The 27,843-nt window shown below is 33.0% G+C and overlaps 1 protein-coding gene across 3 annotated transcripts in view; it reads left to right on the top strand.

Moving 5' to 3' along the window:
- Positions 1–25,399, top strand: part of ACAP2 (ArfGAP with coiled-coil, ankyrin repeat and PH domains 2) — a 129,171-nt gene extending 103,772 nt beyond the window's left edge. For 2 of the 3 annotated variants that reach the window (XM_039850527.1, XM_039850525.1), the window contains 10 exons: positions 5,016–5,224; positions 5,563–5,632; positions 6,980–7,071; positions 8,417–8,601; positions 9,497–9,589; positions 10,645–10,832; positions 11,247–11,356; positions 12,741–12,851; positions 14,949–15,010; positions 20,586–25,399. In XM_039850527.1, the coding sequence (XP_039706461.1) occupies positions 5,016–5,224; positions 5,563–5,632; positions 6,980–7,071; positions 8,417–8,601; positions 9,497–9,589; positions 10,645–10,832; positions 11,247–11,356; positions 12,741–12,851; positions 14,949–15,010; positions 20,586–20,686 (1,221 nt within the window). In that variant the 3' untranslated portion in view covers positions 20,687–25,399. The remainder of the gene's footprint in view (positions 1–5,015; positions 5,225–5,562; positions 5,633–6,979; positions 7,072–8,416; positions 8,602–9,496; positions 9,590–10,644; positions 10,833–11,246; positions 11,357–12,740; positions 12,852–14,948; positions 15,011–20,585) is intronic. The other variant, XM_039850526.1, reaches the window with a different exon arrangement.
- Positions 25,400–27,843: the final 2,444 nt, after the last annotated feature.

Raw genomic sequence — 27,843 nt, 5'->3', positions numbered from 1 at the left:
GTGTTGGTGTTGGAGTCTTTCTTATTACTAATCTTTTGTAGTTTTCGTCTCCAATTTCCCTGTTTTGTTTTGTTTTGTTTTTTCCTCCTGGAATTTCTAGACTGATCTTATGATTTTCTTATTTTTTGTGTGTGTGTGTTTTTGTTCTACCTTCTTGGAGATTTTCTCAGTTAATAATCTTCCAAACCTTCTATTGAACATTTTAGTTCTGGTAGCCCATATTTAATTTCCAGGAGTTCCTTTTCATTTGCTGAATGTTTATACAAGTAAACTTGTTTTTTCATGGATGCAGTTTTAGAGCTGAGGTTCTTAGCCTTAACTGCACATTATGATAACAAAGGGAGTTTAAAAAAAAAATCCCAGTGCTGAAGTCCCACCACACAACAGTTGAATAGAGTTGGGACCTAGGCATCAACATTTTGAAAAGATTCCTAAGCGATTTCTGTGCATGCATTGTTGAGAACCATTGTGTTAGATGCTTTCCTTGGCTATCTGGTAGTCTGTTCAGGATTACAAATTAAGAACTAAAAACCTATTTGGGAGCTCTTAGAATATAGTTAGGACTTTTTCGACTGTGAGCTTTGCTGAAGTCTGGACCATTTGTCGAGGAACAAGCAGAGTTAGGAACTTTAGAGTATTTTCAGCTGATGTGATTCCCTAGAGAACACTCACCTGTGTAGAGGTAAGGGTCAGGCTGGAAGCTTCTTGCTGGGTGTCTCAGCATTCGTTGTGTATTTGTTCATTTAATCCTCTGCCTTCCACCTTTTAGGTAAATACCATACAGAGACTCTCTGTTTTATTTTACAAGAGAATAAACTTTCAGTTATTTGTGTTTATGAGAGCAGTCCCCTAATGGTGTGGAGTTCGGGAGGGGACCTTGAGATCTAACTGCTTTTTACACAATCACTCCTCCTACCTTCATCCCCACTTCCAGGGTTAGCTGGTATAAGTCCTTGAGCCCTTTGAATATTATGAGATGTAAATTGAACTCTTAGCTTTTTCTTACTACCTTCCTTAGATTTGGCCATGGTCTGTTCAGTTACCATTCATCTACCCATTTTCGAGCTCTTGAGATTTTGTTGCCCTTATTTTCGTTACTGTCATCCCTATTCTGAGTAAATCTTTATTTTTTTAATTAAAAAATATTAAAATTTTCTTAAGTAGATTACAGATGTCATGACATTCCATAACTAATAGCAATTTCTTAATATCTTCTATCACCTCATCTATATTCACATGTTCTCAATTGTCCTAAAAATGTTTTTTACAACCTATTGGACAAAGTAGGATCTTATCTATGACTGATCATTGCATGTGGTTGTTTTGTCCCTCAAGTCTTTCAATAAAGAACAACTCCTTTTTTTCATGACAGATCAGATTAGTTGTTCCTCTAGAATTTCATCTTATAAGATTATATCATAGGTGATGTGTATACTTCATGTTGCAACAGGAGACATACAATATTTGGTTATCCAACCATTGCTAATACTAAGATCAGGCTTCTATGTGAAGATGAAGTGGACACATTGGGTTAGGGAGATGACAGTATGATCCCTTTATTGTAAAGTTACATTTCTTCCCTTGTTTCCAATCTGCTTTGTTACTTTGTGTGACAAATCTACTGCATGTTACTTTGACCCTGTAAAATCTATTCTTCCATAAACCATTCGTCAAATGGTTTTACAACTGCATGTGTTATTTCATTAGAAATTGCAAAATGATGATTGTCTAATTCTGTCAGTCCATCTACATTTATTAACTTGCATTCTTATGTGAAATATTGCTTTTTTTCATCAACTGGAACTTATTAATTATGGTAGTAAAATGCTTAATTTTTTGCTTTAATTACCACATTTGGTTATTTTATTAGCTACCTTAAGTAGGAACAGATGTCTAGTTTTTTTTGGGTATCATAAATTCATAGATTTTTGTAAATACGGCAGGTCCCAATTAATTACTAATAAGGGCTCTGGGTAATGCCTTTTAAAACATTCTCTAGTTTTTAGCAAAGTTTTGAAAAGAAACAAAATTAGGTATGTATCTAGATCATCTTGATGAAGAAGCTGGGTGTGTATCTAGATCATCTTGATGAAGAAGCTGGTGGCATTGCTGAATTACTTGGATTATGCAGAAAAATATACTAGAAATAATAGGGATTATGGGATAAATAGGGATAGGACTGACTTAAAAACCTGTGTAAGTTTGTAACTATAATACTTTCAGGAACTTCAGAATCTCAATAAAAATACTGGCACAGTTGGATTCCTAATGAATGAATACTACAGTGTAGATAAGACTTTAAAAACTGAAGATAGCTTTAATGGAAGGATACAGAAGGGTTGAGGCTACTCAGTTATGATGACAAAGACAATATACATAAGATCAAGGAGACTAATGCAATAAACTTCCAAGTCAGAGCACGTGACCAAAATGAGCCAAGAAAGGGCATGGATGTCATATTCAGTCATGTGTTCCTTGAAGTGGTTAGCTCAAGTTCTGCTGTATTAGTATACTTTGCTTTCAACTTCTCTAATTTGGTGTAACAGCATTCACTAATAGAGGAACATAGGGAATGAACCAAATGATTTCTGCATTATATTGACATCCTTTCCCTATGTGATAATTGCTTATGAGCTAATTCAAATTATTGAACATGTTCTAGTAAAACAGATTATACCTCTTTTAAAAATTTTTTGAAGTAATCTCAAACTTATAGAGAAGTTCCAATTATAGTACAAATAATTTTTTCCCTTGAACTGTTTCAGAGTAATTTGCTAACACGATGCCTCATCACCCATTATTTCTTTAGTGAGTACTTCCCACTGCCTAGGACTTTCTTCTATGTATGATGGTATGGCTATCAAAATTAAGAAATGAGCATTGATATATTATTATCATTTGATTCCCAAACATTATTAGGTTTTAACAGTTATTTTAGTAATGTTATTTGTGGCATAAAAGATCCAGTCCAGAAGCACAGGTAGCACTTAGTTGTTATGACTCTTCAGTTTCCTTTACTCAGAAATACTTTCTTAGTCTTACCTTGACCTTCTTGACCTTGACAGTTTTGAAGATTATAGACTATTTTGTAGATTGTCCTTCAGTGTGGGTTTGTCTGATGTTTACTCATGAAGGTTATATATCTTTGGTAGGAATATTATATAAATGATGCTGTGTTCTTCTCACTGTATCCTCTCAGGTGGCATTTGATTTTGATTTGTCCCATTATTGGTGATATTACCTTTGGTCATTTGATTAAGATGTTCTCTCCTAGACTTATTTACTGTAAAGTTACCATTGTAGGAAGTAAGTATTTTGTGGGGGAGATACTTTGAGACTATGTACATATTCTCATCCTTATCACGCTGTATTTTTTTTTATTATGTCAGTATAGGCCCCTATTCTATTCAATGTGTTATAATCCATTACTGTCATTATTTGTCTTGTTGCTCAAATTGACCCAATTTTGGCCAGTAGAGCCCGGTCTTCTGTATCCTTTTGACATGTTCCCATCCATCTTTTGAGTTCTTCCTTATTTTCTAGCATGGTGAGATGTTTGGTTTTATCTTGTACTTTCTCTGCACCAGCTCTAAAATCAACAGTTTCTCTAAAGACTTGGTTCCTTTTGGTGGAGAATAGTTTTTAGAAACCAAGATAAAGGAATATATATATATATGGATATACACATTTACATATGTATTTCTTTATATATCTACTTATGTTGAAAACCATTAGTGTTCCTGTTGGTATCTTTGTTTCTATTCTAATGCAGCAGATTTTGTTATAATTCTCTCCCTTTCCATATTCTCCTTTCTCAGCAATGAGAAATCTGGCTCCCATTTGTTTTTAACATGTTTGTTTATATGATTAGTCCCCTTGTTTGGAACCAATATCCTTCCTCTACTGCCCCCTGCCCCCTCACCCCTCTCAGGCTCTGATACCTCACAGTTGTGACACTCCCACTCCACACTCCTCCCTCCTCACGCTCTCACTTTGTCCTTGCTAGGCTGTCTCCCCTATGCAGTTACCATCCTTGACCTGGTTGGGACCCAACAACCTTCATGGCGTCACTCTCATTTGAGGATATTCTCACTCAGCTCGGTCCTTTCTGGAATACCATATACCATATCTCCATATTTTTTTTTCTTGCCTCACCTAACAGCTGTTGAATTGAGTTTTCAGGAAGGGCAAGGCAAGGGCCAAATTATATTTCTAATGATTCTATACTAAAATGCTGGCTTGTTAAAACTGAAATGTTTTTAAACCTAAATACTTTTAGACCATATCTTTAATTGCTTAGGATCCCCAAACTACATCTTTGTATTTGATCACTGTTGGTATAGACTTTGCATGTAAAAATTAGCTTTTTGCTTATTTGCCACCTTTTGCTTTTCTCCTGATTTCCTAATAGCCCATGAAATTTTAGATACTGTTCCACTGTTGATTCACTCTGTAATTAAAATAATGTAATTGATGTGTTCTTTAGTAAAAGACTGTACTCTTTGCAGTTATTCACTGCAGTAGTTGAAACAACTTGCTTGCAGTTCATTGAATACCTTGGAAAAACTTGGTATAAAATCATATTTTATTTTTGAGTTTTAATAGTCTCATGTTTATTCCCTTTGTCTCTTATCTTGCTTGTTAAATTAGCGTTCCCTTTTCTCTTTGACCTCCTATCTTGTATATATACTCATTGTGTCAGATATCTATAAAGATATATAGATATAGATACCATATATAGATTATAGATACCTATATATTCATCTCTATATCTATACATATAAATTATAGATATATAATATTCAATGTTTATATATTTCTCTGCACAAGACTAAAAGCCAATTAATAGAGGGAACTATATCTTTTCGTTCTTAAATCTCTAATGCTTAGAACAGTGCCTAGTTTAGGCCGATATTAGGCCTTCAATTTACTGATTGGAAGCTTTTGTTTGGAGCATGTAGTAGGCAACATGGTATTATAGTCTTTTTTTAACAAATAATTTTTAATTCTTTTAGAAACTGGATAAGAAATCATCTCCATCCACAGGAAGCCTGGATTCTGGAAATGAGTCAAAAGATAAATTATTGAAAGGAGAAAGTGCGCTGCAGCGTGTCCAATGTATTCCTGGCAATGCCAGCTGTTGTGACTGTGGTCTGGCAGACCCACGGTGGGCCAGCATCAACCTGGGCATCACCCTGTGTATTGAATGTTCTGGGATTCACCGGTGGGTAGGCCTTCCAGGGAGACAGACTTCTTTTGGATAAACACACATAGTAAATTATGATGTCCCATTGGTTAGAAGGCCTTACCACTAGCCTACTTTGACTGCCATTTGTATCTTTGTATCTTTTGTAATGTGGATAAAATTCTGGTTTGTGAAGAGCTTTTGAAGTCTTCAGTTCACCATTCATGATAAATCAGAAGATCTGTCCTTATTTATGTGTGGTGAAGGCTATATTAGAGACGATGTCTCATTAAAAGAGAAAAATAATTTGCATAGTATGCAAAGAGAGTAGAGACTGATAGTTTTATATATTAACAAAGTCTTTTTTCTCCACTTAGGAGTCTTGGAGTTCACTTTTCAAAAGTACGTTCCTTAACTTTAGACACCTGGGAGCCTGAACTTTTAAAGGTAAAATAAATATTTGCCTAAAAATATTTCATATTTTCATATAAAGATTCAGGAATTTAGAATCTTGGTTTACAAACGGATGAGTTTCCTAATGCTAACAATAAACTAAATCGTCTTGGAATATATCTGAGGCTATTTTGACAAACCTGGTGTTTTCTCATTGTTTTAAAAATTGCTAAGTTTATGTAGCACTCTTAACTCCAAGTCAGTTTACTTTTTAAGGAAACCAGCATTCCTACATTTTTATGTTTCCTCAAAAAATAGCTTAGATTCTGTGCCTTAATTTTAATCTTTTATAATTATGTAAGTTCTTGGTAAAAATATAAGACATATTGCTATAATAAACTCCATAATGGATGGATATAGCATGTGGTTTTCATTGGGTTAATTTAGCATAAGACCATGTACAGATTTACATTTGTCAGGGTCGTTGTCATTAAACTAAGACATCCTTTATCCAAGTGTAAGCATTCATATCTTTGTAAATGTTATAAATAATTTTAGATCACATCTGGGTTTCTGATAAGATTTACAGAACTCATAACAGTTAAAGTATGCTCCTTTTAATTCTCCCCATTTAGTTTAAAGGTTTTAGTATACTCTGCATTTATTTTGTCTGAAAATTGTGTTCTTAATGTGCTTGTGTTTTTATTTCACTCCACTGGTAAAGTGGTAATCTTGTCAATTATGTAAAAGGCATTGTGGAATTATAGTATAAACATCTAAATGAAAATGATAAATAGGCTCCTAAGGTAGAACCCTATTTACATAGATTCTATTGTTATGAATTCAAAGGTGAAGAAAATGGGGGAACAGGGGTGGAAATCTAATTTCTGCATCAACTTTCGGTGTAGATCTGAAGTCAGTGGATTCAATTTAGAAAATTTGGTTGATACAGAACTGATACATTAAAAATGTATGACTGAAACTTTTATACACAATATTTTGAAATAATATATGAAGTACAAAGAGAAAATAGTTTACTTCAATTTTGAATTGTTTAAAACTTTACCCGTCTGGCCTTAGGCCTCTTTTTAAATTTAATTTACCAGACATTGTGAGTAATATACAGCATTGAGCTAGCTATAGTGGAGGCACAGAAAACTAGTAGAAGATGGGAGAGGAGAAACCCTTTATTGTAGGAGTGGTAATCTTCTAGAAGCAGTATTCTGGCAAAATGGTGATATTGCTCTCAGTCCTTATCTCATTTTGTTTTAACTTTAAACTTCTTTGTGGAATGAGCAGTTATAGAATATGCAAAAGGAATTAGTTAGCTGTACTTGCTTTAATGACTTACATAGTATTTTTAGGAATTTATGGCTTATTTTCTGTTTTCCTCCCAAACAGCTTATGTGTGAGTTGGGGAATGATGTTATAAATCGAGTTTATGAAGCTAATTTGGGAAAAATGGGAATAAAGAAACCACAACCAGGACAAAGGTACTATTTCAGTTGTGTTGCTCCCCACCCCTGTCAATCAGGAATATAGCTATGATTTTATTTAACTATAATTGATATATAACACCGAGACAAACTGTTTAGAAGAAATCATTACTGCTTCTGTTAAAATGTAGCTCTTTCTTGGGTATGTCAATTAGATAATTATCTTTTATTGATCATATAATCAGTTATAATCTCCAGATGAGAGAGAATTCTAAAAATTAAAGTTCAATTTAGGAATGTAAAAGTTCTTAGCAGTTAAAGTAGACCAAAGTTCTGTTAATGGCCAGTCTTTAGAAAAAGATAATCTGTTCATTGTTGTGTCCACGGATCACGTTTCTACCATGTACGATGAATAATTTTACATTGTGTGACTTAGTTCAGCAAATATTTGTTAATCACAGACTTTATACATGGCATTATGATGTCGAAGAATTAAAGGTGACAAGGTATCAGAGAGTACTTAATTGTGTTTGAAATTATACTTCCATTTTTATATATGAGGCTCATTGAATGAAGTGGCTAAGAGTGCCTTCCAGGTACATAATTCCTTTTTGTCATTGATGTTGTTTTTAGTCTTTATGATTGTTTATTTTTAGCACTAAAATTTTATTTGCTGTAATCCTATGTTAGGAATTTATGTTTGACTAAATCCTTACGTATAATCAATACTATTTTAAAGTTACTGCTCTGTATACCAAAATCACTTAAATAAGAGTATTTTTTTGCTAAAGCCTAGCTTTACGTGCTTTACTGTAGTCATTGAAAATATCCTATTTTAGCCAAGATCCAAGTATTTTAAAGGGATAGAAGTAAGAAAAGGTATAGAACAGACTTGTCATTTTATGATTGTATAATAAATAAAAAATTTTTAAAGTGACATCTTTTTCTCCCTTAAGTTAGGAATACCACGTTGTTTTAAAGTAGTTGTCTTATGAAAAAGTATGACCATCAATAGTGACAGTTCAGTATGTGACATTATTATTGGAGTAAAAATGAAATTAAAGTTAATTTTTATAAAATTGTATAGTTTTCTTAGTAATGTTTTTCACTCTGTAAAAAGTAAAAGAGAATATGTATAGAAATGAATGAGCACAGAAATTAAGAGAATAAGAAAGTGCCATGTTAATATGTGATTTTTCAGTTTATTATTATATTTCATTTGACTATGTAATTATAGTTCATTAAATATTTGGAAAGAAAATGTGTGATGTCACAAATTTGGTTTTAACTAGTATTACATTTACTGACTTTCTTTGAAATATTCAATATACAATGGCTTATTTTCAGTATTAGCTATGCTCACAGATTAAGCAGAATATCATGACATTTTTATGTATACCAGACAGGAGAAAGAGGCATATATCAGAGCAAAATATGTGGAGAGGAAATTTGTGGATAAATATTCTATATCGTCATCACCTCCTGAGCAGGAAAAAAAGATTGTCTCCAAAAGTTGCGAAGAAAAGAGGCTGAGCATTTCTAAACTTGGGCCAAGTGACCAAGTCAGAGTATCTTCCCTAAGTTCAGGTATTACAGCTCACTTGTGCATATAAATATTTTCATAAACTGACATCACTTTCTTAATCTCTAAGTTAGTAGCCGTTGTAGATTTTTTTAAATGCTAAAAATCCGTTTCCTTCTACATATTGTAAGGAAAAATTGGATTTCTATATCTTTATAGTAGTTAAGTTTAAATAGTGTCTTGGTAATTCACATTTCTAGGTAATGTGTATATTCTAAGGAATAAAAACTGCTTTAAATGCAAGGGGAAATGGGGATTATAACTCTATCATGGCAAAAAGCCCTAAATATCTAATTAACCACTTTATATCCTTCCTATTTTTTCCTCCTAAATTTTTCCCAATAACGTTTTTTCCTGCCCTTTTCCCTTCTTACGGCCTGCTTTGTGCTTTGCTAACTTGCATGTCCCCAGTGGTTGCTGTAAATAGCGACGAGGCCAGGCGGGAGTCTCTGTTCTGTCCTGATGAGCTAGATTCACTCTTCTCCTACTTTGATACTTCTTCAAAACTACGTAGTAGTAAGTACTACTCTTGTGGAGCATTCCAAGTCTGTGCCAGTGGTCATTGTGCGGTGTGGCCATTTCTCTAGATGTTACCCATTGTCTCAGAATTACACATTACTTGTAGTCACACAATAAATTAAGCTCTTTACTACTCCTTACATATAATGGGGTAATGAGATGTGTTACGACTCTGAAAATAAGTGTATTTTCAGGCTTTCCAATTGATTCATATTTTGATAAGCTAAGTGCTCGAAAGGATTAAAATTGTGTTAAATGTATTCTACTGGTGGTGGCTGAGTTTACATTGACATATCAGAGCTCATTTTAAAACCTCTTTGTGGGAGATTGTTTTCTTAATGGCGTGGACTTTAATCATTAGCTGATTTTTCTTTAAAACAGTCAAAAGTAATGACAGTGGAATTCAGCAGAGCTCTGATGATGGAAGAGAGTCTTTACCCTCCACGGTGTCAGCCAATAGTTTATATGACCCTGGTGAGTTTCGGTCAAATTCAATGTTAATTGGTATTATTTGCTGAAAAATGCATGTGGTAAATGCCTAGTCTTGATTAAATAATTTCTAAAAGAAGTGGTTTGTCTTTTGGAAGGAACTAAGGGAGGAGTAATACAGTTAAATGAAAAGCAATTATTTCTGTTTCTGTTTGGAAATTCTCTCATAACCGTACATTCTTCTAAGCCTCATGATATGTGCAAAAAGTGCCTTGTCAATACCTAAGGATAATTTTTAATCCACATGAACTGTCTTATTACTCTTTATCTTTTTTTGTGGCTGTCTTTTTTTATTAGAAGAAAGAGTTCAGCAGTTCTTCCCCCATTAGATTTTTCTTCTCACTTGTGCTTTACTCCTATATTCTCTCCTTCAGGATTTCAGCGATTTTGGTCTCGAAGGCTACTCGGGGTAGTAAACATTCTTCAAATTATTCTAATTGCTTATACTGTAAATTGTGATGGTATTGGACCATCCTAGGAATAAAGTAAGATGTAGTCTGGTAGTAAAATTCTTCAGGGATTCGTACTGCCTATTCTGAGTCCTTAAACCCAGGTTTATAGGAATGAACCTAATTTTAACCTAGAACAGAGTAATTAATCTACTTGTTGGATACTGGGAAGACCACAAAGGCCTGGCATATCAATCGTTGTCCTTATAAAAGAAGAACGTTGATTGTTTGGGGCATGATTAATCACTAGAAATAAAATATCTTTGTGAAAATATTTCATCAGCTCATTTTGTTAAATTAGTGGTTTCTTATATCTCAACTTTCACATTGTGATACAATTAAGAGTTCGTTTTTTTTTAAATTGTGGTAAGATGCACATAACATAAAATTTACCATTAACCATTTTAAGTGTACAGTTCAGTGGCATTACGTCTGTTCACACTGTTGGAGTCACTGCTGTTGCTACTCTCCATCCACAGAATTCTCCATCTTACAAAACGAAAACTCCATGCCTATGAAATAATAACTTCCTATTCTCTCCCTCCCCATCAAGAGCTCATGTTTATTGATGTCTTTGTGTTTACTTTTCAGAGGGAGAAAGGCAAGATTCTTCTGTGTTACTTGACTCTAAACATCTTAATCCAGGACTCCAGCTTTATAGGGCTTCATATGAAAAAAATCTTCCTAAAATGGCTGAGGCTTTGGCTCATGGTGCAGATGTGAACTGGGCTAATTCAGAGGAAAACAAAGCAACACCACTTATTCAAGCCGTGTTAGGGGTATGGATTTGTACATTGACCTTTTCAGTGGTAGTAAAACGAAAAAAATCACAATTCATTTGGAATATGGTTTAGCATTTTTGGCTTTAAGAGTTGAATTGGAAAATAGAAGCAGCAGCTAGTAGTGATTTCTGAGCATCCTTTTAATTGTGTAAGCTCAATTTTTTTTCTTAATTTGAGAGAATTCTGGTAATGAAAATGGTGCGTTTTGCTAGATCACAAACTGCAAATTGAATCCTGTTAGAAGTATTTCCTGGGAAGAAATAATAAAATTGATCATTTCTCTGTTTTTGCTAAGGGGGTATTTTCTGTTCTGGAGAGAATGCAATAGAAATGCTATTAAAGTAAATACACTGTTTTAAATATAAATATGTTTGGTTTTTTGTACATTGTTATCTTCTTCTTTCCTCTAAGGGCTCTTTGGTGACATGCGAGTTTCTCCTACAGAATGGTGCTAATGTGAACCAAAGAGATGTACAAGGGCGGGGACCACTGCACCATGCCACTGTTTTAGGGCACACAGGGTAGGCTGGAATGCTTACATATTTAAGTAGATTTTACTTGAAAATATTGCTTTGAAATGTTTTGCTTTGAGATGGGTTGGAAAATAGAAGCAGCAGCTAGTAGTGATTTCTGAGCATCGCTTTGATTGTGTTCAAAGTTTTTTCTTGAAGTGAATTCTGGTAATGAAAGTAGTGTGGTTTGCTAGACTAAGGTTAAGGTCATTAGTTAGAGTTTGTAAAGGCATATTTTGCTATGACTTATATTGTCATGATGGAATTTGAAATTTTAAAAACCTCATTCAGAAAAAAAGCTATTACTTTTCAGATAAAAACATTGCAAAGGTTACTTTGAACTTGTCATTTATGTAGATGAATTGCAGTATTAAAACTGTTACTAAAGTTATGGTGACTTAAGTCTGCGTGTGTATTTGTGTATGTATGCATACATTATATACATAACACACGTTTTGGGAGAGTTTTGTAACTTTGGAGATTTTTGTTTTCCCACAGGGTAGCTAAAGTCAAATTCTGTAGTAAATTTTTAGTCTGTGCTCTTGATGTTGTGGCTTCTGGAGCAATACTTAGACTCATAGAACAATAAAGCCATGAAAATGGACTTTCTATTAAAGGGTATAAATGAAGTAAAAATGTCAGCCTTATGTTAAAAGTTTGCATCATAGGTGATTGTTCTTTAATAAAATATCTTGGGATATTCAATTCTTATTACCTCGACAAACAAGAAGCTGTTCTTTTTATATTTATAGCATCTTCTATTTTATCACAGCTTGTTTTCTTTCTATCAGCAAAGAGATTCAGTTCAATAAAACTTTTCGTAAAACAGTTCATAAAAACTTTTCTATACTTAAAAAATGATAATATTTAACTCATCTTTTGTATTTTTAAACAATCATAATTCTTCCCATTTTACTTCATAGACTCCATTTACTCATTCTTTTACATTTATTTTTTCACTTTTTTCAGTTTCTTCAAGTTACAGTATTTGTGGAGTAGTGGAAGGATTACTTCCCACTCTGCTATTGTATTATCATTAATATATTATGATATTACCACTGCCATGGCTTCCTTCTTTCCCAGATAATGCCATTGAGTGATTTTGTTTTATTTAAGTTTATAGAATTTGTGTATATCTTTGTATGATATTCTTTATACATGTCACTATGCTATATAGCACCAGGTTAAATATGAAAATATCTCAAGATCTATAAAATGCTGATTATGGTAAATTTTTATTGTTACAAGTGTTAAATAAGTATTTGTAGAATGAATAAGAATTTCCTAATGAACATATTATCTTTTAAAGTTAGGTAGCACTTTTTATTTTTTAAGATAAATACTAATTTCTTTCTTAATGGCAATATCTCAAAAATGCTATTTACTTAAACAGGCAGGTATGTTTATTCCTAAAACGAGGTGCCAATCAACATGCCACTGATGAAGAAGGAAAAGACCCTTTGAGTATAGCTGTGGAAGCAGCCAATGCTGATATAGTGACCTTGTAAGTGTTTTTTTTTTTTTACTTGATTATTTCCCATACAATGTATTACTTGTACAGGGTTTTAACATAGAGTTTCCTGTTTGGGTGTGAACTTTTAACTTGGCTGGTTGTTTACCATTTTTGCTGTGTACTTCTCTAAGTTCATTAAATGTATTAAGCACTTTACATATATGAACTTATTTGGTATTCTTATTATTAGCTTCATTTTATAAGGAAGCCACAGATAATTTGAAAAATGAGTAAGTGGTGGAGCTAGCATTTGAAACCATGAATTCTAGCCCTAAAACCGATGCTCTTAGCCACCTCTGTTATATTGCATGACCAATAGGAACAGAAAACCAATCATTTCTTTAAAATGGATTCTTTAATTCTTTGTCCAGTACTGGGGTAGGGGTTAGATTGATATAATAATAGGCCATTATTCTACTACATCAAAAATTAGAGGATTATAAGGAGGGAGGACACCTACATTGATGTTAGTAACTTTTGCAGTTTCATTGCCTTTGGACAATAATTCTTAGGGATTGTTTGTACTTATTTTTTAAAGAATTATTCACATGAATACTCTATTTTTAAAGATAAAATAGTTGTTTTTGAATGTTTGAATACAATTTAATATAATCTGTTAAAGAAACTTGAGTTCTTAATTTGATTTTCATCTTAAAGTTATTTCTTACACTTGGAATTTAGAAATGTGATTTCACCGCATATTATTAATATGTAGGAAATCTCAAACATATGTTGTATGAAGTCACTTTTTTCATTCTGGGCTGAATGAAGCCCAGAATTGTTGATCCCGTTAAATGAGTAGAGAGAGTTCAATCCACACTATTGAATCTCACTTACAAAGAGAAACTCCAATGACTGCCTTGAACTCCTGAGCTCCCACTGAGAATTCTTGACTTGCCATATATTACCCCTCCCTAATCCCTGTGAAATTAAAAAAAAAAAAGAAAACCAGCATACTTTCTCTGTACTCAACTTCCTTTCCCCACTGGAGGGCTTACTGTTACTGTGGAGGCTATTGTAGAAAAATTTAGAACTATTAATCCATATAGATTAGAGAAAGATAATAATAGGTAGGCATATTATAGAGAAACAAAACTTGGTTTTCTAGGGTTCCCAGGAATAGCCCTTCTTCCTCAAAGGTATTAAGCACTTTAATCTGTTCCCAAATTATCAAAATTTTCTCATATTACTTTGTGTGAACACTTCAGTTTTTTTTTTTTTTTGAAAATAGGTGTCCTTTCTGAAAAGTCCATATACTAAAGGGAGAATTAAGGAAGATGGAAGGGATTTATGGTACTTGGAAGATAAGAAAAGCCCATATCAGATGCTGTAGTTGCCAGAGAGAGCATCTTAGAGGAGGGTGGTAGAGGTTTAGGAAGGTGATGTGTGTTTGGTGGCTTTAAGGACAGATGAGTAATACAAAGTGGAACACTTTCTTATTTCAAATGTTGCTTACAATTTGTTAAAAAATGAGAAGAAATTCTTGTCTTCTTAATCCAATGCCACATGTCTTCCTGCTGCCAAGATGAATAGCCCCAAAAGAGTATATAATCAATGTGGTAACCTTGGGAAAAATCTTGGTCACCTGTCGTGATTATAATGTTTGTATATCAAAATATATTACCAGTATTTAGAGATAACCCATAAGATTTATATGTTTGGAACTACCTCACTTCAGAGTGAAGCAGAATGACCTTATGACAAGCTATTGCTTCCATACTATAGAAGTAATAATTTTAGCAGTTGCCATTAAAGTTTCATAGGTTGCAGTAGAAGCCAGGAATTCTCTGGAGTCTGGAGGAAGCAAGCTACTGGAAGTGCTGAAAGAATCCTGCTTAAACAGAGCTGAAATGCACTTGTTAGAAATCTTTTATTGTCTCTCTTGTGAGAATTGTATAAAGTAAAACACAGTTCTTTTTGTATCTCAGATTGCTGGGTCTGATAAACTAAAAGCCTATTTGTTTTAGTGGAAAATATTGGTAAAAGAAAAAAATATATCAGTACATATTTTACCTGCTCATATAATTCACTAGCTTATGAATATTAATATTATATAGCTTCACCTAAAATCTTTTTGTTTAATTTTAGGTTACGTTTAGCAAGAATGAATGAAGAGATGCGGGAATCAGAAGGACTTTATGGACAGCCAGGTCAATATTCTACTAACAACCATACTGAAATGCAGTATAAGAAATGCATTCAGGAATTTATCAGTTTACAATTGGAGGACTCATAGTTCTTTAGCAAACTAACTTAGTACTATAGAGTTTTTATAACTTACTTGTAAGTTGTGAGTTGTTAGGTATGTACTGTACTTATTGAATTCTTGGGGGTGGCTAGCTCCTGGGCCTTTAAATATCTATAACTATTCCTATTATAGTACACATTTACTTGATGTATTTAACTCCAGCTGCTGACTTCTTTATCTGCTGTACAGATGTCTTCCACATACATTCCAGTGAAGTGAATGGAATGATAATGTATCTTTATATACATTTACAGCAGCACAATAGTCATTTTCTTTTTGAAATTCTCTTTAGCTGTCAAGTGAATATAACAAAATGGTTTTCTTTTTGTTATTCAGGGAATTCCTATAAATTGTGTTCAGGGAAAAAACAAGTCACCATGTATTTGGCATATAAAAAGTCAGTATGGAAAATAGCTAGAAAACGAAGAGTTTTGTACTGTGATCTAGACATGAGTTGAAAGTTTAAAAATAAAATTTACCAGTTAAGTACATAATGGGAGTGGAGTTAGTTTAAGAGGTAAAGGGAAAAGGTCTCATTTTACTTTATAGCTTTGCCTCAAGCAGTTGTACAATATCTATTGGATAAATGAAAATATTTTGCACAATATTTCATGAACCTGATGACAAAGTAGACTTATTCATAATAGAGAAATCTAACTCAGGATTAGCTCGTCTCATTTTGAGTAGTTTTCACCTTTAAGAAAAGGAAGAAATGTTAATCAAATTCCTCACTTTGATGAACATAACAAATAATTGGATCTTCATGAATTTGAGTATATGAATTACTAATTTATCTGTTTTAAATTCATATACATATTAGTAAAAGTTTTCTGGAATTTATGACTAAAATAATTGAGACCGTTCGGTATATTTGATTTTTTCAATGGATACTAATATATTATTTTCAAAGCGCCTTGATAATATCATCCATTCTTCCTGTTTAAATATGTTTTGAAATTTCTGTACTTTGTACTAGCTTCAACCATTTTTATTTTAACTGGATTAATATATAATTAATATCAATAAGGGGCCATTCTTTTCTCATGAGTATTAGCTACTCATGTTTGGTCTACTTTAATAGGAAACAAGTAAGCACTTTGAGAATAGAGAAACTTCATCTAGATACTTCTAATCTAGGGTGTCCCACTTTAATCCTATGGATCAGACAGTATTACTGACTCATGATATACCAAGATGTCAGAGAGCTGATTAAGGGTGAAATCTCAGCATTAATTCTGAATTTCACCCATTTGTTTTAAACTTGAGTGTTAGATTTTAAATAAGTTATAATTTTGTAACAGATATACTTAAGTGATAGTATTAGTAGGCCATTTTTGAAGCCTTTGTGTTTAAGCACTTTAAAATAAAAATTATTCAAAGGCTATGACCTGATATTTGTAAGATAAGAGCGAACTTCAAGATTTTAAGTTAAACAAATTTTTTTCCCCGAAATTTTAAACGTAAATGTTTGGTCAGCTGCTCTTTCCTTAAGGTGTTTGCTGATGAAGTTACACACCCACCTGATTAGTCAGAAGGTCAGTGGTCGACTTTTCTCTGGAGATGGGAAGCTTGAAAGGACAGGGCCTCAATGTTCTTGCAACTTGTGGTTCCACCCAAATTGCTTGGGCTTCTGCCGCCATTTAGAAGCATTCAAATGTCTCTTTCATTGTCATTTTATGTATAAGTTTATGAGTATATACTTTACTATTATCCATAGAAAAATAGATTTTTGCAATTTATTTGAATGAAAATTTGAAAAAAAGCCTCATTTTGAAAAACAAGCTTTCCTACCACTCTCAAATTTCAGTTTAGAGGTTAAAAAATGAATCAGAATTCTGGAAATGGTGTGTCAGTAGAATAAAATGAGATTTGATCTAGTTGAGGATCGTCTTGATAATAATTAGATTTTTAATTCATTTAGAGGGTCTCATATTGAAGCAGAACAGCTTTGTAACCCAGTGACGTGGTGAAACCGCGCAGCAGCTGCTCTCTGGCTGCTTTTCGTTTTGGAGTCTTTGGAGAGCAGACGTGTTCCTTAGGCAGGAGGTCTGCTCTTTTTCTCCCCTTTACCTATCACTATAAATTTTTCTCATAGATTTCGTTTCATTATTTTATCTAGATCTTTTGTTGTTGTTGTTTTGCCTAGCATAAGAAAGAAAACTTCAGAATTCTGGGTAATTTAAAAATGCAAGTATTTTCAATCTTTTGATAATGAAGAGCCATACTATTTAAAAGACTCAGCTATAACCTTTGGGAATCATGGACCTATTTCTAGGAAATCCCACTTCTGAATTTTGTATCTACAACCCTGACCTCAGACTCCCTATTTTTTTTGCAAGGTGATGTTAAGAGCACACATTTCCTGAAGAGAAGATGTATTGCTCTTTATCAGTTTCTGCAACTCTTAGGAGGACTGGAGAGGGAAGGGGAGGCGCACTGAGTGAGAATCCATGCCCCGCTCCCAATTGTTGGGAACCAGTTTGGTGGTTTCCACAGTCTCTGGCTCTAGGATTCCTCTTAATTGTTGGCAGTTTCTCAGCCAGTGAAAATCACTGCTTTAGTGAACCACTACTAGATATGTATGTGATTGTGTTGCTGGCAAAGGTTGATTGCTGATCTAATCAGTTATAAAAGTAGGCTGTAATCAACCCAAAAGGGGCAGGATCACCTGGAGTGGCCTCTCACATGCTGCCATCTCCTTGAGGGGAGTACATTTCTAGAGCAAAATTAGCCAAATCTGGGATCACCATAACTGCTGTTGCAGTGACGATTCAGAACACCAAAAATCAAAAAGTATTTTAAACTGTCAGTGGAAATAGTCCACATTTTAAAAACTCAGAAATGTCCAGGCACATAGAAAAGTTAACTTTCTGAAGAGAAATAGAATTTGATTAAGTAATTTAAAGGATATAATGTAGCATTACAAATATTGGGTAATTAGTTGTTTACCATTTATAGTACTGTTAAATGTGTTTCTATGAACGTTCCAGGGCAACATATTCTAAGTTATTGTTCATGTATTCTAGTGTAGACAAGTTATATTTGCCTTGGGAAAAATGATAAATTATTAAAATCATATTTAAATTTTAAAGAATCGCATTGGAGTTCAATTTGTGTTAACTAGATTAAATGTCTTAGTCACTACTGTTATTGTAATATTTGCTTTTTGAGCACATATTTTGAGGCCTAAGAAAGATATTATATTGATAGTCCATTAATTAATGTTTTGTTAGGAACTGAATGTTAACAAAAAGTTTGTGTGCGTGTGTGTGAAAGTGAGACTTCCTTCTGTATTGTATTAACTCCTTTAAAATGTATTCAGTAAGTGAAACCAATGATTAGTGCAGCACCAACACTTTCTTTCAAGGAAGTATTTAATTCAGTGAATAAAATATCATATAATTTTTTTTTGCATGGTACAATGGTTCTACTAAAATGTACTTGTGTAATAGGAACTAGATGATTTAAAAAGAAAAACTGGAAAACCATAAAAAGAAAAAAAAAATCCCACAGCTTGTTATACAAAATATGCATTGCTAATAGTAGAAGCCATATATTGCCATTGTACTGTTGTAATACTTAAGAATGCTCATCTGGTGCTATCTGTAAACTATTTGGCATTAGTGTCTGCTAGATCTTTCCTCCTATTTCTTGAATGTATAAATGTGTGCCTTTTAAGTTACTTCTGGTGTTGAATGGTAAAATCAGTGTGGTATTTTTGTATTATAATCTGCACTTTACACTTTCTTGAAAAGTAAATTCCAGACTCTCCAGTTTAAATAGTATTTTAAAAATATTTATAATGTTTACAATAAATATTTTAAATATTTTAATTCAACATCTAAGAATAAGAAAAAATTTTAAATATTTTGTATGGTTTCTTAATTGATATTTAACGTTAGTCTCTTCTCAGTTTATTTTATACCTTTTAGAATGGCTAAAAATGGGAATAGATTGTACTTTGTCTTTTAATGTGGGAGTAAACTTAAGAAATCATGGGTATAATTGGATTGTCTTACCAGTTGTTCCAGCATATCAACCTTTATTTTTATTGTTTTGGTAACAATAATATGAGTTAGATGTTACTTTTAGCCAACCTTTTAAGATTCTCTTTTTACTGTATTTTTTCTTTTTAAAGTAGATCGATTGATTCAGGTCATGAGAAAATTTCCAGGGTTAAATGAAAACTATATAGAGATTTTAATAACTCGATTTTTACGTAGACTAAATGTTAAAAGTATTAAAATTTTTTTATTGAAAATCTTGAGTTATGCTGTTAGACCTTTTTACTAGATCTTTATCCCCCTCCTCCAACTTTTTTCTAATTCTCTAGCTTTTGGTATGACATCTATTGCCTCAAAAATCTCGCTTTTCAAAAGCTGACAAAACTTACTGCACTATTAACAGCTGTAGCAAATGAATTTGTAATAAGATGGATGCAAGGTATATTATGGGAAATAATTATAAAACCATGTTGCAACCATAGTCGTGTAAGATAGTGTTTTACAGTCTCAATCTTGAAAACAACTATGCCAAGCTTCTGTATAAAGCTAATGTTTAATAGGAAGTATTCATGATGGATTATTGATCTTAAAAATAAGATATTTCTTTATACAGATCCTTTGAGGAATAATCTGTATTTGTGTACATATTTAGTTTCTCATGGCAAGAAATATAGTATTCAATCTGCTATAGTATCAATATCTATAATCTTCTCTACAAGCATATTTGTATATATATACATGAGTTTATTATTCTATTTTAACAGATGTCTTTGGTATTTATTCTCATTTTGTCATAGCATTCTTGCTCATATGACCTACAGTAAACAAAAACCTTCTAACTAAATGTGAAATTATGATTTTATAGTCATTTTCTAGGCTTAATCATTTCATCAATTTAGTAAACAGTGGATTTAGGTACATTAGTTTTAGTTAAGCATTAAAATTTTTCACATGCTATTTAAATTAAAATGCCTTTTAATTAAAAGATAATATTAAAATAGGCTTTTCTCTCACCTGATTATCAGTTTTGTCTTGTTAATAACTTGCATCCATCAGAAATATTTAGTATTTGTTTTTGGTCTTTCCTTTTGGTCTTGATCAAGTGAAGTATTTATTTAAAGAATGCCTTGTTTACTATACCTCACTTAGAATGACTTTTATTTCTCATGTGTTAATAAATGTGTTTCTTTACATTGCTTTAAAACACTTGCATCTTTGCTCTTTTCTAACTCTGAACTTTCCTCTGTGGCTGCATCTGAGGTGCTTTTTTCAGGTATAGTTTTTATTTTTTTCATTCACTATATACTTTTCCAGCATTTATATTTAGTTCACCTTTTTTTCTTCCAAAAACGTTCATCTGAACAAAATTTTAATATAATGAATTATAAAATAGTTACTAGTCATAAAAATGAATGTTTATTAATACTTTCATCGTATAAGTTTTAAAAGTTGCCTTATTTTACTTTCATGCAGGTGATGAAACTTATCAGGACATATTTCGTGATTTTTCCCAAATGGCATCCAATAATCCAGAGAAACTAAATCGTTTCCAGCAAGATTCACAGAAATTCTGAATTTTTTTAAGAAGGGGAAAATATTAAAGCTGGTGACTCCCTAGTGTGTAGGTCTGAAAACTCACAAACTTTTAGTGCTTTAAATCTACTTACTTAATTTTAGTAGCTATTGAGTGGTTTGGAAAAAAGGTACCCATTCATTGATATTTTTATTAAGTAAAACATAGGGCTTTAGTAGTGGGAAGAGGAACCTATGTGAGGACCTCTTTTATTAAAGAAAAAAAAAGCCTGTTTAAAGGGCTATTTTTTAAATAAAAGTTGAATCTAGACTGAAGCCATCTTTAGATTATAAGACGCTAAGTGTGTAGACACAATCTCTTTTTTTGCAAGTAGGCGGTATTGATTTTTTTTTTTTTCTATGCATCATGCCCAGGATCATTCAGTTAAGCATGTCTGCATCAAATGGGAGCAACTGTTCTGCCTGCCTTGAGAATATGTCGTTTCTTTTAGTTTCCCTGATGATTCTTAGTGGTTCTGAAATTGTGTTTTGTTTTGTTTTGGTAGATTAGCTGTCATACACACAATATATAATTCAATTATTAGAACTAGAGAATATATTTCCCCACTTGCTCATAAATGCAGTTATATTCGTTAGATGTCTGGTTATTGTCCAGTACTTTAACATTGTGAACATACATATAAATGGTTGTACAGGTAGACATAACTCAGTCTTTTAGATTTATTTCATTTTATGAAGCAAAAAGAAGCCCTTTAAAATTTCTTTTAAATCACCAAAAGGAGCTCAGTTATAGAAGTTGTAATTCTTCATTGTTGGGTTGATTTCCTAAAACCTTGACAAATCTATTGACATAATAAAACTGTTTCAAAGGTTATTTGAATGTCGCAAAATTATGCTTTCATCAGATAGTAACTTTCACCAGAAAAGTTGATTTATTAAATAACATAGAGCATTTTTATATTTGAAATTTGTCCTTTTCAAGATACATTTTTGCTGTTGCTCTTAGTGAAAGAATAATCTCTGTAAAAGGAGGAAAAACCTCATGTTTTTATTAGCTTTTGCTAAAATATATAGCAATAATTGCTTTTTAATTTTTCCAACATCTATCCTGTGTACTTATTGTACACAGTGTACGTTCTTTAAAATTATAGCATCCTTATAGCTTTAGTATTTAGTTATGTGAATCACAGACCCTTGAATTCCAAAATATTATGGGTATACTAATTTGCCATGTATGTGCTACAAATTAATCTGGTTCTATCTTTGGTTGACATATCTTGTCAGGAGTATAAGCTAAATTTAGTAATTTGCCTTACAGTTTCTTTCTAATATTGTCAACAATTAAATTTAATCTTCTTTTGTAAGTTACATGTATTGTTGATAGTTTCTAAATAAGAGGTTTTTAAACTTGGGTTATCAATAAGTAGAGAAATGATATTTAATTGGGTAAATAATACATTTTCTAACACCCTCCCCCCAATAACTAGAGTTTTATAAGCTAATTGACCATCAAAACGGAATCTGACTAAATGAGAATTATACTAAAATAAACTTATATCACAGAAAAGATTCCATATTTGTTAGTCCAAACTGCATGCATATAATGCTTATTTACTAATAATCACTGCATATTAGATAAGGATAAAAACTATTTATGAATTATTTCTAAGGAAATGCTAACTTCCAAAGCCTTATATTGTAATTAAAATAATGACAGGAACATTAAATCTTTCCTGTTTCATCTCAGAGTCACAGATCATTTGACTTGACAAAAGTCTGATTTATAACATTTTTATTAGAGTGTACTTTGAAATTAACTTTTTGAAAAGTTCAAGGATAAGAAAATATGTTGAAAACAAACAAAACAGAAAGAAAATAAGAGAGAGTCTCACTTTCCTTTGTAGTGCCTATTCCTGTTTTAATCCTAGGACTTCACTTCTAAAGCTCCTAACCTTTAAAAGAGGAAGCCTAGGCAGTTTTCCTTTTGGATCCAGCCCTGGGTGCTTCAGAAAAACCTCTGGGATCTCTGGTTGTGAAGCAATTCTTTTTATGACACTCTTACCTCCTGTGGCTTGAGTCATGAGTTGTTAGTGTGGCAGTAATTAGTGTCTACTTAAATTTAGTGGTTAGAGATGTATTTGAAGTGCACTAAAGATGATCATGGTTCTGAATATCTTGAGAGAAAGCAAACTCTTTAACAATATAGAAAGCCTGGCACTACAAAAACACATTTCTGTGGCTTGATTTATTGAATATGCTGAGACCCAATTTGGATTAAATTTGGCAAAAATGATATAGTGAACAGCAAGGCTATATTAGAAGTAGTTACAAAGTAGGTTAGCTGTTACCAAGGTAAATTTAGGTGTGTCAGTTAATAGCTGTGTAACAAATCTGAGTTTCATTAGCTGTGAATTATTCAATATATTGTGAGAAATTATAGAGTAAACAATGTTAATTATACTCTTGGGCTTTATAAGTCAGTGTGATCACCTTTTATTTTCCTTCCCTAACTGATCTGTGGATAGCAGTTTATGATCCCTTATCATTATTCTGTTAGCTTATTATCATTAGCTCATTAGCTTAAAAGTTAGATTAACATAAAAATAAGACTATTTGCACTCTTGAGTTCATTAGATGCAATATCATGTTAGAACTAGACTACAGGTAATCGAGTAGTTATTTGCAGTTTTTCATTGTAACATTTACATGTTTAAGATTTCTAAGGTTTTAAAAATTACCTTTGGTACAGTCCTTACAAATTCAGGAATTTCCAGGGATTCACTACATTATGGTTTTTGCCTGATTTATACTGGTCTTCAGAATAGATTTTAATGAACTTTGGTGTTTACTTTCCAAAACATGTAGATTTAATTTGGAATATGTACTTTGTTTATTCATGAGTGCATTTTGAAAAAAAAAAATTATACCTTTACAATCTGGACAATTTAAGTTTATGATCTGTTAAGCGATACTTTAAAAATATAACTTTATACATGTAAAGTATGGTCACAATAAACCAAATTGAATTTGACTAACTTTACTGCCCATTTTGAATAATAAGAGATTCCCAAATCACTTTTAGATTGTCAATTAACTCTTCTGTTTGCTAGCACTTTTGACTATGTGCATGAGCTGGAAAAATGATGTGTTTATATAACTGTTTGTCCAGAATGACTTCAGACCTGCATGATATAGTGGAAAGAGCACTGACTAGTAGTTACAACTCTTTTTGGATTCAGAGCTCCTCACAGATAAAAGGAGTGGGATGAAACAAAGTGAAACTATAACAATATCCCTTTGTATACTGTTCTGCTGCTCACAACCTACTTTGACATTATTTTATCTCACCTGATTTCACAGTAGGACTTCTGATATCTTACTCTAAGAGTGCCAACTTTGTCTCTTTGATCCTGGGCTGCTCTTATTTTACCTAGAAGGTCACTGGTTTTCTGTTTAGTGGTGTAGATGACACTAGAATGCCTGTCTGACTGACTCCTGCTAGTCAGAGGCACTTTACTTGTATCATGAAATGATTTAAAATCGTTGTAAAGCAGCAAAATCTGATAATGACTGCCAGCTTTCCTTGTGTTTTGATAATAAAGACTCTAAATATTCTGGAGAACCTGGATATTACCTCAAAGGAATAGATTAAGATTTGAGGACATTAAGTTGTGGGAAAATTTACATTTTTGCAATAACAAGCAGTAACAAAGGCAAAACATTACAAAGGTAATTTTAACTTACCATGTATGGGCATACCTCATTTTATTGTGGTTCGTTTTATTGCACCTCACAGATGTTGCATTTTTACAAATTGAAGGCAGGATCCTCCATCAGCAAAAAGATTTCAACTAGCTTTATTGTGATACTCCTTTATTGTGGTGGTCTGGAAACAAACCCACAGTATCTCCAAGGTATGCCTATACTTATCAACTTCTTGTTCCCAATGAAACTAACTAAAAGGGGGTTGGATTCAGTTTTGTTGAATCCTGACATCTACAAATATGGTTTTGTGGACATCCTTTTCTTTTTACATAAATTTATATACTTAAAATGAGATAATGGGGGTGGGAGCAAGGTTTGATTAAACTTTTCTCTGTATTGGCCTTTTCACTATCTTACACTTTATATTTTCTTATTTTTCTTCAACACCCCTCCCACCATTTTTGGGTGTTAATTTTAAACAGGGAAAGCTTGCTACATTATAAAGATCGTTGGCATCATTTATTTTACACAAAGGAAATGATGAGCTACTTTTCTATATGTGTTTACTTGTGCTTTGTGGTATTTTGGATCATTCCAGCCGTAAAGACTTATTACATGTAATATTTCTTGCTACCTGTGAAAAGGTTTTTTTTTTAAAGAATGTTAACCAACACTTCATTTACTTTTTATTAGTATGTAGAGGATTTGTATCTAATTCATGAATGTAGTTTTATTGTAGTTTGTCATTGTAAATGGAACAAAGTATCTTTATAGTTATTCTAAAATGTACATTATGTAAGAATTGTAAATATTACACTTGATTAAATACTTTGTATGCTGAAAAATTATGATAAGTCAATAAAAATTTCACCTCTGGCCTAGTTCTTTTATGCTGAGATTTCCACTTTATTGTAAACTACAACTGTAGATATATCTGTTAGCAACTGTCATGTTTAAGGTCCTATCTTACTTTTCCACCCTGTCAAATTGATCCAGATTGCTCTTATTTGCTGATTGCTTCAATAAAGAAATATATTTTGATCTTTAAAGTGTTCTCCTGCCTGATCATAGAGTTATATGTCTCTTAATTCATTAGCTAAAAAAGCATAAAGGCTTTTTGGGGGCCCTAGCTCTACTTTCTTGTCATTATGATTGACATATATGTTGAAGTTTCTAATCTGGGCAACACATTCACCCTCAATCATTTTAGTAAACAAAGATTTTTATATGAATTAAGATTGAAGGAATAGAGGGGTTGAAAGAGCAGACTTGAAAGTGAATCAATCGCCTGCTTTTGACTTTCCTTTAAAAGTTAATTGAAAACAGACACATAAAACTTTTCTATAAACTTATTTTATTCATTTTCAGAATATTCTTGAAGAAGAGAACCCACACTAATAGTAAATGTTTTAAATGAAAACAGCTACTTTTTCTTTATTGCAAAATAATGCTTATTCATTGTAGAAAAATGTTTGAATAATAAGTAAAAAGATAATCATCCATAATTCCATCATCTGCCTTTGTTGTCCACTGTGGTATCCACTAACCACGTGAGGCTATTGAAATTTAAAATTACACAAAATTTTAAAAGTTTAGTTCATTGTTGCACTGCTATATTTTAAGAACTCACTAGCCATCTGCCTAGTGACTACTGTTTTGAACAGGGCAGATTATAGAATATATTCATCAGTAATACTGGGTAGTACTGAGGAGAAAACTGTTACTTCCTTGGTATATACCCTTATAGACCTTTGGGTATGTGTAAATTTATATACAATGGGATCAGACTGTTTTGTTACCCACTTCTGTCAATAAATGGAGAACAGATTCCTAAGTCCTTAAGTGTTCTACATCACTTTTGAGAGAATTACCCTGGATTTTTTTTGAACCAAATCCCAGACATTTCACCAACAAATCATTCAGTGTAGATCTCTAAAAGGACTCTTTAAAAAAAAAGCCCAATTATAATATTACACTTCCTTAAACTATAAACCATGTAGTCAGTATTTAGATTTTTCCAATTGTCTAAAATGTATTTTTAAAAATAGATTCTTCAAATCAGAATTCATTACAGTTGGCTAATATGTCTCGAGTCTCCAAATCTATAGGTTCTTCCTCCATTTATTCTAAAAATTTCCACTTACAGTTTGTTGAATATATCACTTTTACTGAAAGCGTCATTTTAGTTTAACCCCTTTATTGATGAACATTTGATTCCAATTTCTTGCCTAGCTCTGTTTTATCCTTATGGCTAGATATTTGGGTACATTCTTGATTATTTCCTTAAGGTGAATTCCTGTTAGTGAAAATGCGGGCTCACAATGGGTGGGTATATCTTTGCTCCTCATTCAATGCATTAGTCGCTGTGTTAGGTACTGGGGATAGTATGGTAAAAAGGTAGACATACCTCCTGTTCTCTTGGAGCCTTGGCTTCTTGCAATGGAGAAAGGTGGGGCTGGGTAATTTATAGGTGGCCCTCGTGGGATTGTTGAGGATGGTGCCCCAGCTGGACACTGGATGAGTTGTTTAAGAGACCACTCGATGAGGCCCTATCATCTAAGCCAAATTCTGAAGCAGGAGAGGTTGGCTGGGTGAAGGTCTAGAGCAATGCTTTTCAAACTTTGGTCTGTAAAACAATCACCACTGAGGCTCAGACTCACTGAAGATCAATAGGATGTGAGCCTTTATATTTTTACCAAGCTTCTCAGGTACTTCTAATGCCAACTAAAATTTGACAACCACTGTGTCAGGGAGTAACATTCATTTGATAGGAGAGAGAACTGAAAGTTAGCTTAGAGGCTGGAAAGATTTTAATATTGCCAAAGGGCCCTCCTGAAAAGTTGTACCAATAAACAAACCTTCATTTGCTGTGAAGGAATATACCTGTTTCTCTGTATCTTTGACAATATTAGATAGTAGTCAATAATAAAAAAAATCTGATAATCTATTCAATGTTACAGATGTAGAAATTACACAGCAGGAAAAACCAATTATCTCTAATCTCTGGTCAGAAATCAGAGAACTTGGCCAAAGTTAAAGTTAGAACTGAAGGGTTAATGTGCTTCTCAAAATTCTTTGTATCTGTTTAGCTGTGTTATTACATACCCAGATATATCTATTTTAAGCTGAGAAAATAGCACACATATCACCATCTGACACACTACTTACTTTTACTTTTTCTTGTCTATTTTCCCCTGCTAGAATATAAACTCCATGAGGGCAGGGATTCTTGTTTTTTGTCCCCTCCCCACTTTAATCCTCCTCCCCCACTTCCTCCCTGACCTATGGATGTTGCTGTTTCCCTTCTTTTAAGAACTGGATCTCTGAAGGCAGGGCATCTCCCTCCATGCGCTCGGGGGCACACACCCTGAGCCTAGTACCCCCGGCGCACTCTGGGGCCCAGGCGCCGGGCATACCCGGGGCCTGGCGCACCGGGGTATGGTCTGTGGCTCCACCTGTGGTGCGAAACCAGGACCTTCTGTGTGTAAAGCAG

This window comes from Pteropus medius, unplaced genomic scaffold (assembly GCF_902729225.1).
Source record: "Pteropus medius unplaced genomic scaffold, Ma_sr-lr_union100, whole genome shotgun sequence".
NCBI lineage: Eukaryota > Metazoa > Chordata > Mammalia > Chiroptera > Pteropodidae > Pteropus > Pteropus medius.
Note: the sequence above shows the minus strand (reverse complement) of the source record. Positions and strands in the feature narration are given on the sequence as shown.